Source organism: Dermacentor variabilis, unplaced genomic scaffold (assembly GCF_050947875.1).
Source record: "Dermacentor variabilis isolate Ectoservices unplaced genomic scaffold, ASM5094787v1 scaffold_12, whole genome shotgun sequence".
NCBI lineage: Eukaryota > Metazoa > Arthropoda > Arachnida > Ixodida > Ixodidae > Dermacentor > Dermacentor variabilis.
Window position 1 is genome coordinate 46,559,709 of NW_027460280.1, and position 19,715 is coordinate 46,579,423.

The window sequence follows — 19,715 nt, forward strand, 5'->3', positions numbered from 1 at the left end:
GACGCGAAGCGTGGTTTCCACCTTCACTACATAGCTTTCTAAGTTCCTGTAACGCGCGGGCTCGAGTCGGGCTGCGGTGGCAACGCGTCGGTAGGAGCTTCATGAGGTTAGGAAGAACATGGCGGCCGGCTACGTGCGAGAGGGCGTCCGGAGAGGAGGTAGATGTCGCTGCTTAAGAAATAAAGCATACAATCTAGGGACTTTAGGTACTGCCAGTCAACTACGCATCCTCGATGCGTTTAAATAGTTCAGAACGACTCTGTGCGCAAGATTCCAGGCCGTTGCACAAACACCCAGGAATGGTGTTTTCTACCTTCTAGCGGAATCTAAGAAGGAAGTAGATTTTTCTAACTCTTCGTCGTATAAAAAAAAATGTAGCTGGTTTGTCGGCGTATTTAATCTCATCGGCATGTTTGAACTCAACTTGCCCGCAGGTATACTGCCAAAGGAGCGTCTTCACACGAACAACTTTTTTTTTTCGGGGGAGGGGGGGGGGGAGGGCTCTCAGACGCTGTCACACACCTAACAAAATCATGCGCAGTGAATTTGTCATTGCTTTTTGACACCGCAGAAGAGTCTCACCGCTTCGCCGATTTCCTATCGGTCCCCTCAGAAAAGTTGGCTCCGTCTCAAGGCATGCCCGTTCCTATAGCTTTAAGCTCGGGTCCACGCTCTCCCACAACGGCTTTTTGCGAGAACGTGAGGGGCGCTCTCTCGACGTCGATGGGGTCGCGCCAACGTTACGCGCTCCTTGCCGTTTCCCGGGCCTTCTACGCAAAATGCGCGCTGTTGCGGATGACAAAATGCTGCGGACCGTGTGATGTGTGTCCAAATGCAGCAAACCACGTGATGATGTGTGTGGAACAACGGACCGTGTGACGGAGGCGCTGCGCGTCTGCGAAGAATGGCATCCGGTGGTCGCCGACAGTCGAGGCTCATTTTATGCCGCCAGAGGTGGGACATTTGACATGAAAATAACGCTGCGTAGTATGTATGTATTGTAGCACTATATATTTCTGTGCGCCTCAGCTTAGCCATCGGCGGCTGGCTGCGCGCTGGCGCCTGTCGTGATGAAACAATGGCTGTGCCTGGGCGGCAGCTGAACAATGCTGCTTGCGCTTCATTTCTCGCAGCACCTGGACGACCGCGCCTGTCAACACTACAGAAGCGTCGAAGCAATAAAGAAAGAAAGAACGAAATAACACACACACACACACACACACACACACACACACACACACACATATATATATATATATATATATATATATATATATATATATATATATATATATATATATATATATATATATATATATATATATATATATATATATATATATATATATAATGTATAATTCAAAGAAAAGTTATGTAGGTCCGGTGCATAGGTAGTTGCAGAAACGAAGGAGCACACGTACGAAAATTAATGTTTTAACGTTTTGGCCGTGGCACGGCCTTCGTCAGAATAAACGACGAAGGCCGTGCCACGGCCTAAACATTAAAACATGACAAATGCAATTTTCATGAGTGGGCTGCTTCGTTTCTTCAACTATATATATATATATATATATATATATATAACATGTGTTTTGACGTTATTTCTGAAGCGGACTAGCTGGCAACATCGCCTGACCTTAACGAAGTTCTTCGAATAATCATGTTCTATTGTCAAAGAGGGCAACAAAATGTCAAGCGTTTTTATTTTTCCATTTCGTTCGGCTTTTCACTTAATGGATGCACTTTCATAAAGCGATTTTCAGACATCGTCGGGCTGTTTAGCTGCTGCTGCATAATAGTAAATAGACACGCAGTCCAACAAAGTAAAGCGAAACAAACACTGTTTCGTTTATATTTCCATGTCGGTCTACGCGCTCCGCTTAGTACTTTAGTAGTAACCTGGAATGCACTTTCTGTAATGAAATCGTGAAGACGACGGAAGGAACACGTGAAAGAAGGAAAACGCTCAGAACACAAGCACGTACGTTCCCAAACGACAAAGACGTTTTTCTAGGCACTTTGCCCTATTTGACCGTTTGTGTATGCCTTAGCAGAAACGTGTAACACAGTGCCAGTTTTGCGTATAAAGCGAAAGCTGGCTATAAATGAAAAAAAAAAACTAGAACGAGTTGTTCACTGAGCTCCAGCTTGTGCCGTGACATCCCTTCTATCAACAGACTGCCGATGGCAGAGACAAACAATTCCCCGCAGGCTTTCAATGCGCAATTCAGATAGAAAAGCACCAGGGGCGGAAATCACAAAGATTTTTGTTCTCAGTGATTGGCCAGCCGTCTTCGCTAATAATATATCCAACATTACAATTAGCTCTTACGAACAGTTTTACCGCGCGAACACTTTTGTGAATACGGGCCTAGGAACTCAAGTATACATGCGAAGTCATTCATTTGGCGCTGAACTGTGAACGCGCATACAGAAACTATAATGTTGAGCAGTTCTCTCACAGTGCCTTTTACACATAATCACTCTCAAAAGTGGCGGTCATGCGCGCCCTAACGCTGCCCCTATCGACGAAGGCGCACTCGCAGTGTATAAGCGGTGTTGTGCTCCCCACCGAACGCAAAGCGACATCTCGCGCTCGCGACAGTTTCTGCGCACGCCACGACGCTTGACTCACCGTGATCGCCGCACAGCGAAACAAGTCTGGTCCTTGCGGCCAGTGAAACGCGTCCGCGACGGATACACTTTCCGGCAACACGGCTCGCGGCACTGGCGACGATAGCCACCGAGTCCGTCGGGAAAGGAGGCGAGCGAAGGTCGTGGAGCAAACCATACGAAGATGCTGCACGCAAGGCCCGAGAAATTGCGGCGCCGACCCAGAACTGCGCGCGCGCTTGTCCGCCTTCCGAGCGAAGGGGGCGCGCGCGCACGTGGCTCGGCGTGGGGGCGGTCCGAGCAGTTGTAGCACAGCGGCCGCCGACAGCTGCGGTCGCGCGCCGCGAGCGCGTCGCCGCCGACGTCAATCACGCGCCCCGAACAGCTCGCAGCCGCGACGTCATCCGCAGGAGCCAACGCCTGTGTGCAACGCACCGGCGCGCGCGCGCGCTTTCCCCAGGGACGCTACGAAAGTCGCGCGCGGCCGAACGCAACGTTCCGAGCTTGCGCTACTTGGCGGTGTCCCTTCAACGGGAAGGGGCTCTCTCTCTCTCTCTCTCTTTCTTTTTGTCTCGGAAATACCGCCGTGTCCTATAGCCCATTCATTTGTCTTGTCAACTGTATGCCGTTCGTTCTGCCTTAGGAATGACTGCTTGATTGATCGATCAATTAAGTGGGTTGTGTTGTGGAAACCAGGGAATTGGGCCTCCTATTTGCAAAGCGAAGAATTAGTGCTGCGGGTGTCTGTTGTAGCGTAGCGAGAGTACGCGCTGCACTCGACTGCAAACGTTATCGCAAAATGGGAGCCGGAAAAAAAAAAAAAAAAAAAAAGAGTTCAGTTATGCGTCCTCTGAGACCCGCGACGCGTGGGACGAGCAGCACTCGGCTGTGCATGCATGCCCTCTTCATTTTTTAAAAAGCTGCGCAGACAACGAGAGTAATTCGTTTCGTGATGCATCCCGTGCTCCAAAAACATTCACACTCAAGTATATCTAGATATCTAAGAGCTTACTAGAGCAAAATTCCGGCGTCTTATTTTGAAAGCTTTAATGTTCATATCCGTGGGAAGCCCGTGAATCCCAGTGGGCACAAATATGGCCATACCCTACGGCAGTCATTTGCTCTTCCATGAGAAGTTAGCGATTGCGCACGAGCACAAATCCATGGTTTCATCTATCTTTGCCTTGTTCTAAATTTGAATACAAAGAAGGGCTCGCATGAAAAAGGCAGCATCGCACGCCGACCCTCCGGCTTTGGCCAAGAAAAAAAAATATGCGCCGTTTTAGAATTGCAGCGTAAAAACACGGAGACGACACAAAACAGAACCTCGACAATCCCTGCGCACCGCAGTACGCTAACATTTAGCTCAACACGTTGACAATTATAATTATGCCCCTATATTTAGCCAGACATCAATCCTAAAGCAGCAAGGATAGCAGTTCACAATTCACAATATCATTGATAGGTGCTGCTTATATAAAGGAAATAAAGAAATGTGTGCCAGTAGGCAAGCATTCACGTACGATGCTTGATCGTGAATCCAGTTTCTTGAACATCGAGGACCATGATATTACACACTTACGAAAAAAAAAAAGTAGTCAAAGGATGGCAACGAGTGTATAGTCGCTAAAATTACCACCCATTACTACAACTTTAGTAGCTCTTTGCTACTACCGACAATTCAGACTTACAGTAAGTGCGGCCTTATTAAGCAATGACTAAGTTTCACATAGAAGTTAGTATAAGAAGCAATATACCACCGTCACCTGTGGTCTATTAGGCTGTATAGTGGCGGTCTTAATGTGATGTTTAGATAAGCTAAAGATTATGTAATTATTTTCGTTAAAAGTTATGTTCTACGTTGCGTCGCACATATGTGTGTGTGAGGTTATACAAATATAGGTTCACAACTTTATTTATCCGAATACGTGAGTGGCGCACCACTACACGCAACCTGTGCTTCTAAAGGTTACGGCTATACATGCTCATAAGGTTGCTCTTAGAAACGTGCCGCGTATAGTATCGCGATAACTGTATTGTTCGCTACGTTGTTCCCCTTTTTCCTTTGTTCCTTTCTCCACCATGAAGTTTATTACACGCAGTCTAAGTTTCCTGTCATGACCCTTAATTACGTGCCGTTATTTCGTGCTGTTATGACTGTCATTAAACTGACTAGCAATTCTGTCCTTGCTTCTTTTTTCGCATACATATTTATATTACACTTCTAGAATATAAGCAACCTAGTTGTTTCTTGGCAATGGAGGCACCGCCTGTAAACTATATAAAGGACCGACTAACTTAAATGGGAAGCAAATTTCACTATATATATATATATTGGTGCCATTGCTATCTAGGGTTTGTAAACTGGCTCTCGGTGATAGTCATATGCACCACCTCCTTTGAGTAATAAATTCAACTACCAGCGACGTTACTACCCACCATTACTAGAACGTAAGTTAACTTTGTGACGAGCAGTTACTTGCGTTCGGTTAGTAACTGACGCGACTTTTTTTCCAAAGAGTGTAAGATTTTGTCGTAGCGTTAGTTAGTTAGTTTGTTTCCTTGTTTGTTTCTATATCGTATCACATACTCATGCATGATTGTTTGTCTGTTGTGCATACCATAGCCTTTCACGTGCTCCCAATAAAGATTTGTCAGTCCAGTGCTGTGGTGGTGTGGTATTCTTCTCTCTGTCGCATCCATGCTTCTGCGCTCCAGTTCTAAAATGCATTTCAGCTAACTGGGCCAAGTATCGGTCATACTGAAGCTATGTTTAAAGCAGTCAAAGGAGTGGGAGACTGACGCTCAAGTTTATAAGCCCCAAGTGGAATAAAGCTTCCTTGGGTATGTGCTCGGGATCACGTGCTGGGCATCTTTTTAGGTTTGTTGATTCCTGGTGCAAGCACGAATACGGACTGGCAAACGCAAAGACGCATACGCAGCTTAGCCGAGACTGGCATTTCTTCGACGCGCGTTCGTTTTACGTTTGTTCACATGTCCCGTACTTCTGCTTCATTTCGCATTTCTTAATATTGCATGGATTGCGCCATAAACCTGGATGAGCGCAAATGTCCACAATTAGCACTGCCAACTATACACTGATAACATTATTCTTGATTGTGCACTGGCCTTGAAGAACAAAACGAGTTTCGCAAACAGTCGCCTCTACATTTGTTGGCTCCTCACTTGAAGATCTCTGCACCGCATGTACAGCCAAGGTGTGAAAAAAACTCCGTTGTGCTGGCTGTGGATTCGTGTCTTGTAGGCTAAGTCATCTTCATTTCTTATTGCATGAGCCGACAGCCCCATCCCCGTCATAGTATCCCACTATACCACGTTACAATGTAAGGAGAGCCGGGTGCTGTATACCGCGCACAGACAGTCGCTGTCGGAACAAAATATATTAGGACGGTGGTCACAACGGACGTATGCCCTAAAGCCAGTTAGCGGGCAAGCTTGCTTCCTGCGGTGTACGGGCACGCGCGATAGACCACGATAGTGACGTGCACCACCTCAGAATGTTGAGCGCCGATTTTCTTTTCGCTGTTCACTTTATCCTCTTCGTATCTCGCTGAACACTTTTTCTTCCTGGAGCAAGGTAACAAACCGGTCTGTCTTTATGGTTCACCTCCTTGAATTTTCGTTTGTTTCTGCGTATATATAAGTATATACGTAGGATTCAATTAATAAGCTCAAGTAATTTCTCCTATGTTGTCCCTGGTGTCTTTGTTTGTTGGCTTTTATGATGACTAATAAGAAAATTATCGCTATCGCAAACACCGGAGGCAAGCGGAGCTTGGGGAAGTTAGGGCTTCAGAAATATCCATGCCGTATTCCTCTGTGTGAGGTTTCGGTTGGGACGGCGCGCCGTTCGAGGCTGCCCGCCGGAACAGAAGCCATTTGTTGGGACGCCATATGCGTCGGTGTCGTGTGCCAGACGCAGTATCGACGCTACGCGGCGGCAACCGCCGCGCCTTAGCTTTGATGCATGCTAGCTCCGACGCCGTGTACCTGGTAGCTTCTTGAAATCTGCCGAAGCGAGCGCGCGGGGTTTTATCGGAGAGCAATGACATCCCACCACCTGTGTCCTCGCCGCGCCGGTCACTTCTCCCTCGCTAGGCTCCACCCACCCTCGCCGTGTCGCAATGCTGCGTGATGCTATTTTTATACTCTGCTTTCGCTCTCTCTCTCTCTCACACAGCTCAGCGAAGCTGCGAACGTCAACAGAAACCCGGCGAGGTTCTAACAGCTCCACTGTAAAACCGGGCACCTTGATTTCCGTTCTTCTCGTTTATTACATAGCGAGGGTCTGGAATCCGACAGCATTAATGCATTCAGGTAGCATGTGGGGTTTTATTGACCAGTTGCCTTCCCCCAAAAAAAGTTCACGTACACGTCACGCCTGCGGCAGAAATGTTTTTCCACATCCATCGTCGTGAGTGGTGGCGCTGGCTAACACTCCCAGGGTTAATTTTTACAGATAAACATAAATACCGTAGAAAGTGGATGGGAAAATGCCGCCGCGGTAGCTCACTTGGTAAGAGCATTGCACGCGTAATGCGAAGACGTGGGTTCGTGCCCCACCTGCCGCCAGTTGCTTTTCCATCCATTTTAATTTTCCATTAATTTATCAATTCTTTAACTAAAACTAATTTACCCTATGCTGTCCTTGGTGTCGTTATTGGCTTCTTATGACGAGCTTCTTAAAATGTCAAATCCTATTTAAACTATCTTGTATTTAGCAAATATTACAGAGTTCCGAAAGAGTTAACGCATATCCGTATATGTCGTAATTTTATCAAAAGAACCGAGGCTTTTCGCAACAGTGTAAGAAAATATTTTTAGGCGCCTGTTTCGTAAAATATTGAGTGTGTGCAGCCGTGGCGTCCCCTAACAATAAACGAATGCCAGTGCATGCGGCACCTCCTCCTGGCGGAGCTCGTCAACACGCTAACGGAATTTAAAACACCGAGCCTAACCAAAATCTTATATCGCTGCCCACTGCTCTTTCTTCTCATATTGGCTTTCTTTCTTTTATTTTTTTATTTATTTATTGTCATTTGCTTACCGTAAGAGGCGTCAGTTGCAGAGTAACGCACCTCGAAGGAAAGGGCGACTGATCTGAAAAGAGAAGAGCGCGGATGTTTTTTTTTCTCTCTCTCTTCGTGCTCGATGAAGCAACGGTTCAGCCATAAGAGCGCCGCAGCGATATCAGCGAACGGCTTCAAAAATAGCGCATACGCTAACAACAACGCACCAAAAAATGTTTTCAACGAAAAAAAGGAGCCATGCTGAAAGAAACCAAGCTCTCACAGTGTTCCAACAATGATTTTGCACTGGAAAGATATGCCCCTCAACCCCCCGTTCTTTTCTTCTTCTTGCGACGGCGAATATAGCGAATGGGGTTGCTATCCCTTAAGCAGGCGTTTCTTTTTATTTTTCCTTGCGTAGTTGATGCTTACGGGTTATATATATATATATATATATATATATATATATATATATATATATATATATATATATATATATATATATATAGAGAGAGAGAGAGAGAGAGAGAGAGAGAGAGAGAGACGAACACCCCGAGTGCATTTTATGCGCTAAACAATGCGTCGCTGAGCTGCTCTGTGGGTTCATTTCCAGCTTCCTTGCCCAAGGAAAAAAGAATGAACCGTGAATATGATAGCCGCGCTTTTAGGACTGACTTTGTCAGCTCAGTGAGATTAATCTTGTTGAAGATTTATCGAAGCACTGATCATCGATTAACCAACTTCATTTCGTTCTTGCTATATGCAGCGCCTAATTTTGTCATTTGCGAGAAGTATCGGATGCCTAAATACACCACCGAGCAGACTTTCACATTCGTTACGCAAAAGACGTATATATATATATATATATATATATATATATATATATATATATATATATATATATATATATATATATATATATATATATATATATATATATGTGTGTGTGTGTGTGTGTGTGTGTGTGTGTGTGTGTGTGTGTGTGTGTGTGTGTGTGTGTGTGTGTGTGTGTGTGTTGCAAGGCATTGCGTGTTCACGCGCGGATGTTATGGCAAGTGTTTGTGTGTCAACGTACGTAACCTTCTAAAATTGAAAGCCCACCAATCTGGTCAATAAATGCGTCCTAACATTTCTATAGCCTCGTTCAAGGTTGGTCGTTTTGGAGGTCCATGCTATATAAGCCATGCACTGCAATGTCTAATTTAGTTTACAGGAAGCGAAAAAAAAAGTAAGACGATTTGCCTGAGCCGCCGGGGATCGTGAAATTAGATAAGAAATGGCGATGGGGGGCACTCTGCCGACAGCACCAACTCTTTTTCTTGGCGCACCCGTGTTGGCCAATTGATTCCTCGCATATCCTGCCTCGGGCGTCATATAAAAAAAACAAAAAACCAAAAAAAGAAACAAAGTGTGTCGTACCAATTACGAGCGTAGCGCCAAATTTCTAAACGCAACGTCACGTATTTTTCTGAAGAGTTACTTCAATAGGCTCTTCTTACTTGCCGGTTGCTCCCGGGAACAGATCTCACTTATCTTGCCGTTTTTATTTTTGTGCAATCCTACTTCTTCCATTCGTTAGCTAATTGAAATGGGCCATTCCTTCAGTCTACAACAGTGAGTGAAGTCTCGCTGCCCATAACAATGTCCAACATACGCTGTTATTGCTCTTCGCTTTCCTTTGAGTCGTTACGCCGGCCTTCAGTTGCTTGATTATTCGAGAAAGAGCGGCGAAAGAAGTCATCAAGGCCGCTTCGTCGGCAATATTAATCTCGGTAAGACATGCAGCCGTGCTGGACAGGTTGTAGCTAGAGAAACAGAAATGTAGAGGACAAACCGCACGAGGCGAAGGCGAGCGCACGAAGGTGGCACGGTTAAAAAGAAAAGCATAATTTTGCTTCTTTCTGAAAGCGCAACCGTAGGAGAATCTCAGAACAAAGGATAAATATATCAATACAGAGACCGCTAAGGTAGCGGCGGGAAGAAGCTATCTTCTGCGACTCCAAATCAGCGCTGCTTTGCCTGCAGAGCCCTGACAAGGCTAGCCTTGGGGTTGCACTGCTCTCCTTAAGACGGGCGGCCCTTCAGGATGCAAGATGCTCACTATACCTGCACTGGCTACCGGCGCACGTAGGGATCCCGGGCAATGAAGAGGCAGACACTCTCGCAAAGAGCGCCCTTCACTCTAGCGTTCCCCTTAGCCCTGCTGCAATGGCCGCGGACTTCACAAGACACAGGCTGCGCTGGCACATCATCGCCTGCCATCCGGATAAACGGGTATCCCTGGGATGGCCTCCACGGCCTCTTCCACAGCACGGCCTCCCACGAAGGGATACCTAGTTGCTTCTCCGACTGCGGGTTGGCTGCTACTGGACGGCAGCCCGCCGGCACCACCTTGGAAAAGCCACCTCGCCAGCCTGTGCCTCCTGCGGTGACGCAGAGACTCTGGAGCACCTTCTGCTGGCATGCCCTGCTCACCTGCAGCACCGGGGCCGATCTCTGCAGGAGTTCTCCCGCCTGGGTCTCCCATGTTCACGACAGGAAGACATCCTCTTCCCCAGTCGTAATAAGCTACCAGCCTTCCTAAGTGTCATCGAGTACCTCGACTCGTCGGGGCTCTCGGCGACAGTCTAGGACATTTCTTCAAGGACGAATAGCCTAACGGCTATTCACCACCTCGGGCCTCCTGATCCACCTCAACTCCGCTTTTGCTGGGCCACCTCCTATGGTCTATCACCAATGCACTCTTCCGGTCGAAGCCACTGGGCCTTTCAGGCCGGACTGCTCCGCTGTTGCCATGGCGACTCTGTACCTTTCTCCTTCCTTCTATCTCCTTCACTCCCGTATCCTTACCCCTGCTGGCGCTGAGCCGTACTCCCGCAAGGGTTGCAGAGGATAGTGCCAGCCTTTCTTCTTTTCCCTACAAAAACCACTTCTCTCTCTCCCTGTTTAGTTTGTACGATCGCAGTTCTTATTTTCCGTACACATACAGCCTTTTGCATCCCTTCCGACGGCAAGGGCACGCATTCACCGAGAAGACCACATGGTTTTAAATTTGTTCTTCTGTTTTTGGAAAACAGAAGCAGCTACGTGCTGTTGCACAGACATACGTTAATTCTTACACCAATATTTAAGGCTTCATAACCGCACATCCGTGGCTCTCTTCCTCGCACCATCTTGAGATGGCATTCAACGCCTCTCCCGTGCAAGATCTGCAATAATGTTTTCTTCGATGGCGTGAACAATTACACACTACCTTCCGCATGCTTGACTAATAGAAAGAATAAGTTAGTGAGTATATATATAGACCCGAAGGTATAACATTCAGAAACGAAAAAAGAAAGGTCAAGGTTATGGCATACGTTTTTACTGACGTTTCGGCCGGAGGACCGGCCTTCATCGGAGTGAACATATATATACGGTGATAAGGCAAGGCTAAAAAAAAAAAGAAAGAAAACAGCTGAGCAGAGTTGAAGAACATTTGCAAGCGACAACCAATTCCACTCGTGTTAGGGACATCATGGGACTTGTGAACAGGTCAAAACTAGCATAATGCATGCAGGCCTAGAGTTACTACTGCAAAATTACGCAAACCTTCATCGGAGAACTGAAAAAAGATAACTAAAGAGGAGTGCGTTAGCAGTGTGTGTATATACCAACGTACATAGATTCATTACTAGTCTTACGACACAACCGAACGCGCTGAATACCTACAGTTCATTCGTGTAACCTGTCATACTCTGTAAACTTCTAGGTGCAGGTGTTGTCTGTCGGGTTCCTCCGGTACAGCCTATCTGTTTTGCGTACAGTTCAGAGAATTCAAGCCCAAGCTCTGAGGATATGCCTTGGATTACCACGCAGTGCGTCAACGGCTGAAAATATTGCCATTGCCCAAAATTATTCAATCACGACGCACATTGCCGTTGAGAAATTGCGTGCAATGTGCCTGATATGTGACAGGCACATTGCCCGGACCCCCTGCCACCACCTCGCCGCACTCACCGTGGAAAGACCCCGCACGTGATTTAGCACAACTGTCAGTTCATATCGTGCCTCGCTTACATCGGGGCACACAACTGCGGCCAGGCCGGTTACTCCTGCATGGTGTTTGTGCCGTCCTGAAATACACCTTAGAATTCCAGCACTTCAGAAAAAGTCAGATCTGCCACAACTTGGACTAAAACAATTGAGCTTACTCCTGTTGTACGAGAAATACAGTAGCCACGTACACATCTATACTGACGGATCGACCACATCTACCAGTTCTGGGGGTGCTGTGTTTATACCGACAAGAGGAGTGAAACTGTGATTCAAAACGTCACATCTCACGACGTCCGCTGCTGCAGAACTCACGGCTCTGCGCAGCGCGCTTCACATTATTCACACAGAGAGTCCTGGTACGCGGGCCGTGTTTTCCGACTCGAGACCGGCTTTACACAGCATGCAGTGAATTCTCAGACATGGAGCTCACGAATAGCTAACATACGAAATCGTCAAACTTCATTACGACGTCAAACAAAAAGGCCACGAAATTATTTTCCAGTGGCTACATGGCCAGTGCGGGATCAGTGGAAATGATCAAGCAGACAAAGCTGCCCGAGAGTCACATCAAGAATAACACAGCGTTCCCATTCCTCTTTCCAGGAGAGACGCTGCAAGGCAGCTTCGTCACCTGGCACGCAAGCTCTCTTTAATAGAGTGGAACACCCCAAATATAAGGCGCACCAGGTTGTACGAATGGGGGCCCTTCGCTCCAACTCCGACCTCCACCCAGGCTTCACCGACGTGAGGCACTGCTTCTATACCGGCTGTGGTTGGGAGTGGCTTTCACGAAGGCGTACACTACTTTCATGGGAATGACCGACAGTACCGCATGCGACGTCTGCGGTGTGGAAGAGAACATCGAACATTTATTGTGCCATTGTAATTGATTTCAGTCGCAAAGAGAAACAAGTGTGTGTGTGTGTGTGTGTGTGTGTGCACCGCACGATGTTTGATTTTGTCCATTTTGTCTGACCAACATGCAAGTATTTGCTGAAAGTGCTGCCCAGAGCACAAAGAAAGGGGTACAAGCTTTCTAGACCTTTGGGCAGAAATGACAACTGTGCTGGTGGTGTTGGTGGTGTTGCAGAAGGCAACACCACCACCACTACTACCGCATATATATATATATATATATATATATATATATATATATATATATATATATATATATATATATATATATATATATATATATATATATATATATATATATATATATATATGGCACTGCGTCGTTCGTCACTGCTATCCCTCCTGCATGCCGTACTTACGTCATACTGTGCATAATGAAGTAGGAGCTAACCGAAAAGCGAGTACTTAAATAGATTGTCGATACGTAGAGTCCGCATTTCAGCAAGAAGTAAAATTAGTATAAAACGGCTAATTGAAACTTATCACGGGCGAGACAGTGAATGCAATCCACGGCGCCTACATGCACCGACATGCTTGCCGTACGTTAACGAAACGAGCGAATCCGGAAAATGAGAAGGTGCGCCTCGGCTTGTTCTTTTGTATATTTGCGTCAGGCTTTCATCGAAAGCGCAGCGGCACGGTAGCCAGACAGAAGCAATCGCACTTCCGAGGAGTTACCGAATTACACATCCCTTACTGCATGCAGGCTCGTACTAGCAGTCGCGAGCGAGGTTTACTGCGTGTACACCAAGTAGGAGACGAAGCCAGCGGACAAGCAGCAAGAGAGAGCGAGGGAGAGGAATCAGATCAGAAAAGATGAGACGCGCCGGGTCCGTGGTCCCCATGAGGACGTTGAGAGCGAGCGAAAAAGAAACGCTCCTTTGACTCAGTGCTGCATATATGCAACGAGTAAGGTTTCTTTTTGTCTGGTGACGGGCTCCACTGCAAGACGTGCGCGGAGAACGGGAGCCCATTTGGTCTGAGCCCAAATCAGCGGTTGGGCGCACGGTTACTGCTATGTGGTAAGACAGCGCTGCGGCCTCGCGAAGCTATACGAATAGTTCTTGCTTGCCTCACACCTCCGGCGGCGCTTTGTTCGAGTGGCGCGCGTGACGCGTTTGACTCGGGTCTCCGGCGGGGCTTCCCGCCGCATCTGGCATCGTCCACCACGCGCAGAATGAAGCGGACAGTGAGGGCCGATGTCTCCTTCCCAAAATGGGTTCCCTTGTAGCCAGGAACAATCTTTATCTCGGTGGTCGGCGCGCCACCGCCTCGTCCCATAAACTACGTGCGCCACGAAGAGTGCATCAACGAACAAAGCTCACAGACCTCGCTGCTATCGCGTGTGAGAGCGTGGTTTCGTACTGCCGAGGAAACGCGCACCGTCATTCGTGTACAGCCCATGCGAGCCGTGAGGGACACGGAGAAGATAGTGCGCTCGCTCGGACTCTGGCCGAGAGCATGGAGCGGCCTCTCTCACCGCAATCAGTCGCGGATCATAGACTCTGCTTTACGCCTTGGCATTCGCACGGTGCTTGAGCCAGCTGCTGAACCTCAGAATGAAAAAGTAATGTAAACGGTGAAGGCGTACGACGAAGCCGCGGACTTGATAAGACAGGAAAGAAACTGCTTACTGGAAAGTCCGGAGGGCAACAGACATAGTAGTGCACCTGATGAGGTCGTAAGGAAGTAAATACAGCATGAATAGAACGCCATGCTACAAGTATCATATTACAAATTCTAAAAGCGACAGCCGCCTGTGAAAAGAAAGTTTTTACGTTCTTCAGATAAGCGCAGTCACTGGTGGCAACACTAACAAGAGCTGCGCTTATTCTATTGAACAACTGTGTCTTGGTAATTCAACTTGCTGTCGTGCCTCTAATGGCTGGCGAAAACAGTTCTTTCGGCGTACCAAAAAACATTACTTTCAATCAACTCTATTCTATAGCCCTGGCGCCTGACTTCTTACTCTAAACTGCTACTATTTCTTTTCTCTCTTTTGCGGGTATTATGGTGCGTTAAAGGTAAGCCGTGCTGCTCGAAATAACAAATTCTTGCCCACGTAGACTACCTGCAGCCTGGTGCAATAGCGTATGATGAACCAGTCGCCTCTTAAAATCGGTCAGCGCTGTGAAGCGCCACTTTAATAATATTTACTTTCCTTCAACATATAGACACTGCCTTATACTAGGGTTGCGACAGTATCTTGCATGTGTAACAGCTCTCTGCTCTGGGATTAACATATCTTATCAGACCTGGCTGTTTAGCCGATGCCCTGATGTGATTGTCAGAAAAAAATACAGATCTTGGCTTAATCTTGGCAGAGAAAAGGTGATCCAGATTTCCATTTTCTGGACTGTATACTTGGGAATCACAAATCCGAACCAATAGCGTTCCCACAATCAGCTTCACAAGATTACATGATAAGCTGTGAAAAAGAAAAAAAGAGAGAACGCTAACTTCTGCGAAGGAGCAATACAGGCCCTATAACGTAAAACTAATCCAACATGTTTTTATTCAAATCTTCTGACGTCTCATTTACGCAACCTCCGACGCAAGCGTCGCGCGGTGACCCGCAGCGTTCTTTGAAAAGCCCAATCAAACGTGCTCCTTGTGTATAGGAGGTTACTTTTGTTTGCTTTCGAAGCGAATAGCATTGACTACATTGAGCGGTTTTTCTAATCTAATTGGCTGACAAGAAGCAAGTAGCACGCTCAAGTGGAGAGGGTTGCGATGGGACCGAGCCCGCACAGTGAAAGTAGATAACCGGATGAGGAGGGTGGTGCCGGCGTCTGCGATTGGTCCGCCTCCCCTTGCTTAGCTTGCGGTGGTTGGTCGACAACCACGGCGGCGTCCAACGAAAGGTTAAAAATGCCGCTAAAACTTACACTCAGCAAAGAAGAGTTGGCAAAGCGATGTAGTATACGTGCCGAAAGGGCTCGATAACGTTATACTGCCACACATTTTTTAAAATTATACGCAAATAAATCCATGCTCCTCCGGCAGCACCTAGTAGCCAGTGCCAGAGCGATCGGCGGGCACCCATTTTATATTCATTTCGGAATGGGACAGTATACGGATATTCAGAAAAAAAAAGTTTTGTTCGGCATATTAATGCATCTCTAACGCGTACACGTCATTTGGCCGCGGTCAGTTTTCGCGGTTTTGTGAGGTCGCGTGCAAGACAGGCGAAGTGGGCGCAGCCCGGAAACTTTTGACCAATAGCAGAGAGATAATAACGAAAAAGGCATCAGAGGCGGGAATCACTGACGACTTTCGCCTCTCGAATTATGTGATATATAAGACTTCTCGTCAAGGTAATGTTAGCAGAGTGCTCCTGTGCGTCAGAAAGGACCTACCATCTTATCAAATTCAGTCCAGTGATTCAGACTTCCCGGAATTCATCGCATGTAAAGTATCCTTTGGCAAGCTCTGTATAACAGTGATTAATCTATATCTACAACCTTCAAACCGGGTTTCAGTAGAAGCGTTAGTGGATATCTTCAAAATAGCTCATTCTAATGTATTTATATGTGGCGACTTCAACGCACACAACATCATCTGGGGCAGTGATCATTGTGATGCACGGGGTAATGTTATTGAGTGCGCCATAGATAAATGCAACTTGACTGTTTTAAATGATGGGTCGCCAACATTCCTTCGTGGATATAATTACTCAAGCTGCATAGATGTTACCCTGTGTTCACATGATCTAGTGAATGGTGTGGGATGGACAACAGATATGGAAACGCGCGGAAGTGATCATTTTCCCATCCTTGTTAACCACCCTAGCATGCACTATGATATCAGGCGTTACAGCAGACTAACCAACTGGCAAGCTTTTCGGTACCGCCTAACGGATCAAGTTAACCAACATGCAACAGTGGAAAAATTTACAGAATTTTTGCAGGATAATATGAACATATGCACAAAGAAGCTCCCAATACCAAAAGATTATGCTGCAGTTGACGGAGAATATGAACACCTAAGAGCCATCCGACGCCGATCCGAAAGAGCTTACCGACGGAGCGGAAGTTTGGAAGCATACAGAAACGCTCAGAAAATACACAATGTAATGCGCAGACGAATGGAAAGCTTAGGCAAACGGCGCTGGCGCGATTTCTGCGGCACGCTGTCTCCTCACACGTCTGTCCCACGAATTTTTCTTGTAATTCGTTCTTTAAGCGGACCTGTAACACAAAGCTTCCCATTTCGTGCTCTCGCTGTAGCCCGGGACACGTGTGAAATAATAGTTGCAGATGAATTTTGTGAGCTTATTTCGAGATCTGCTTTTTCATCCCAATGTGCAGAATTTGATATTTCAGTAGAGTTGGCTAAGCGAAAAATTACTGCTTGCTACTGGGCCCAACATCCTCAATTAGATCACACTTTCACATTAAGCGAGCTCCAATGTGCAATTGCATCATGTCGCCAAAAGTCCGCTGCTGGGCCGGACGGCATTACGTACAATATGCTAAGAAACCTCGGACCGACAGGTACAAATGCGCTCTTAGACATCTATAATAACTTATGGATAGAGGAAACTGTACCTGACTCTTGGAAAGTCGCTCGGATCATACCAATCTTAAAACCTGGTAAGACGCCCTTGTGCCTTGAATCCTTCCGCGCCATTAGTTTGACAAGTTGTTTATGCAAGGCAATGGAGAAAATGATTGACGCGCGACTTCAATGGTGGTGTAATGAAACGAATGTGTTGTCCAACTACTTAGTAGGTTTTAGAAAACATAGATGCACAATGGATGCAATATTAGATATAGTAACCTGTGTGGAGCACGAGCGTGCATGTGGAAACATAACTATAGCAGTATTCCTAGACATCAAGAGGGCATTTGACACTGTTAGTCACGTTCATGTTTTGCTAAGCATGTTGGAACTTGGTCTGTCTGGCAGGTCCTTGCGATGGATTTCTGAATTTCTATCAGGTCGCAAAATATTTGTTCAGACGGGTGAAGGAAAGAGTGCTGAACATCTCGTCAAACAGGGAGTACCACAGGGAAGCGTACTCAGCCCCTTCCTTTTTAACTGCGTCATGGCTGATTTAACACGAAGTCTGCCATCACAGTTAAAGTTTTCTCTGTATGCAGATGATGTGTGTATTTGGACATCTGGATCTAATGCTCAACTACTCCAGATAACATTGCAAGACGGCATAAATATCATCAACCAATTTTTGAGAGAAAGAGGAATGGTACTATCACACGCAAAGACTGCTGTATTGCCCTTCACTCGGAGGCAGTTAAAAAATTTCACTCTTAATCTGGAAGGACACCCTCTAATGATTGTCACACAGCATCGATTTCTTGGCGTAATACTTGATAGGCAGCTATCCTGGGCACCCCACTTAAAAAAACTCGAAAACGAGGTCAACGCCACAGTGACTGTACTTCGCAGACTTGCAGGCACATCATGGGGCGGATCAGTATCGTCCATGCTGACTGTTTACAATGCATTAATACGACAAAAAATTGCATATTCCGCGCCCATCTTACACGGACTTTCCCACACGTCAGAAGAGAGACTTCAAAGACTTTTAGCTAGAGGACTACGCCTATGTCTAGGAGTTCCACGAGCGACTTCGAGTTCTCTTGTAATAGCTGAGGCTCGCCAATCACCATTTCCAGTTATGCGAACTACAGAAACATGCCGGCATTATTTCCGTCTTCAAACCCAGCATAAAAACCACCCATTGGCTCTAGACATAATGAAACGAGATAGAAGTTATGTTCATATAGAAATTCAAAAAAATCTTCACATATTGCCAGGAAATGAATTTTGGAACTCAGACATCGAATATCCTCCATGGCTGCTTACAGTTCCAAAAATCGAATTGTCAGTAGAAGGAATATTCAGCAAAAGAGACATGTTCATTCAAGCTGCTCAAGAACTCGCACTATACCAGATATATATGCGGTATTCAGGATACACACACGTCTATACAGACGGCTCCAGTACAGCAACCTCTTCAACTTCATCATTCATTATACCGCACCTCAACAAACAAGAATCATTTAAGTTATCTCGTGCGACTTCGTCCACAACGGCTGAACTGTTCTCAATCCTATGTGCGGTAAAATTTATGTTGTCAGTAACAGAAGCGCAAAAATGGGTAATTTTCAGGGATTCACAGGCGGCTCTAACATCACTCTGCAGCACAAAGGGGAAAGCATTCAGCGACAGTATAATTTATGAAACACTTAAAAACCTCACAAAGGCAAGCGAAGCGAAACATGCAATAGCACTCCAGTGGATACCAGGGCATTGCAACATTCCTGGCAACACAGCAGCCGATGAAGCAGCACGACAAGCGCACCTGAAAGATGATACGGCTCCACTCCCAATATCAAAAAATGAATTACGCTGCATTATAAGGACAACGTCTGTCAACATGTCTAGAAACACTTGGTTTGACCAGAATTCTAAGAGCTCTGACTTATATCATATTGATCCATTTATTGAATTCAAATTTTCATTGTCATTAGATAGAACTATGGAAACGCTTATTCATCGATTACGGCTAGGCACTGCCTACACAAAGCATTTCTTACACAGAATTGGCCGAGCGGAAACCCCCGAATGTGATTGTGGATTTGTAGATGAAGATATATATCACCTCCTTCTAGATTGCCCACATCACGACACACCAAGATGCCGACTTAAATCAGCGCTAAGTAAATTAGACCGCAGACCTTTCAGTTTAAGGAAACTTTTGGGCCCTTGGCCAACAACGGCCTTGCAGAAGAGCGCTTTAAAAGCACTAAAGACTTTTTTTAAAGACAGTGGCATCGTTGGACGTTATTAGTGCTTTCATTGTTCTGTTCATTTGAATGTCACTCTATATATCCATCTGTTTGGGAATTATGTTATGTTGACTGCTTTGTTGTGACTGTATGTGCTAATATTTTAACACGATGTATATACCACCCGCTCACTAGACAACGTGTTATTAGGCGACAGTATCGATTGTACTTTTGAGACTTTCGACTACATAAGTGTGAAGACATTTGCCATGTATATTGTATGTACCCGCTGACCCGCTGACTAGAAAATGTGCTATTGGGCGACAGTATCGTTTGTACTATTGAGACTTTCGACTACATA

At 46.2% G+C, this 19,715-nt stretch overlaps 1 protein-coding gene across 3 annotated transcripts in view; it reads right to left on the minus strand.

Annotated features, from left to right (window-relative positions):
• cpx (synaptic transmission protein complexin) overlaps window positions 1-19,715 on the minus strand; it is a 296,980-nt gene that overhangs the window by 185,341 nt on the left and 91,924 nt on the right. Inside the window, exon 1 of one of the 3 annotated variants that reach the window (XM_075676412.1) lies at window positions 2,636-2,955. Coding sequence is in view for 1 of the 3 variants with exons in the window: in XM_075676411.1 (XP_075532526.1) it covers window positions 7,682-7,734 (53 nt within the window). In the remaining 2 variants the exon portion in view is untranslated. Of the gene's footprint in view, window positions 1-582; window positions 724-2,635; window positions 2,956-7,681; window positions 7,735-19,715 lie in introns of those variants that run through there. The other 2 variants (XM_075676413.1, XM_075676411.1) reach the window with 2 other exon arrangements.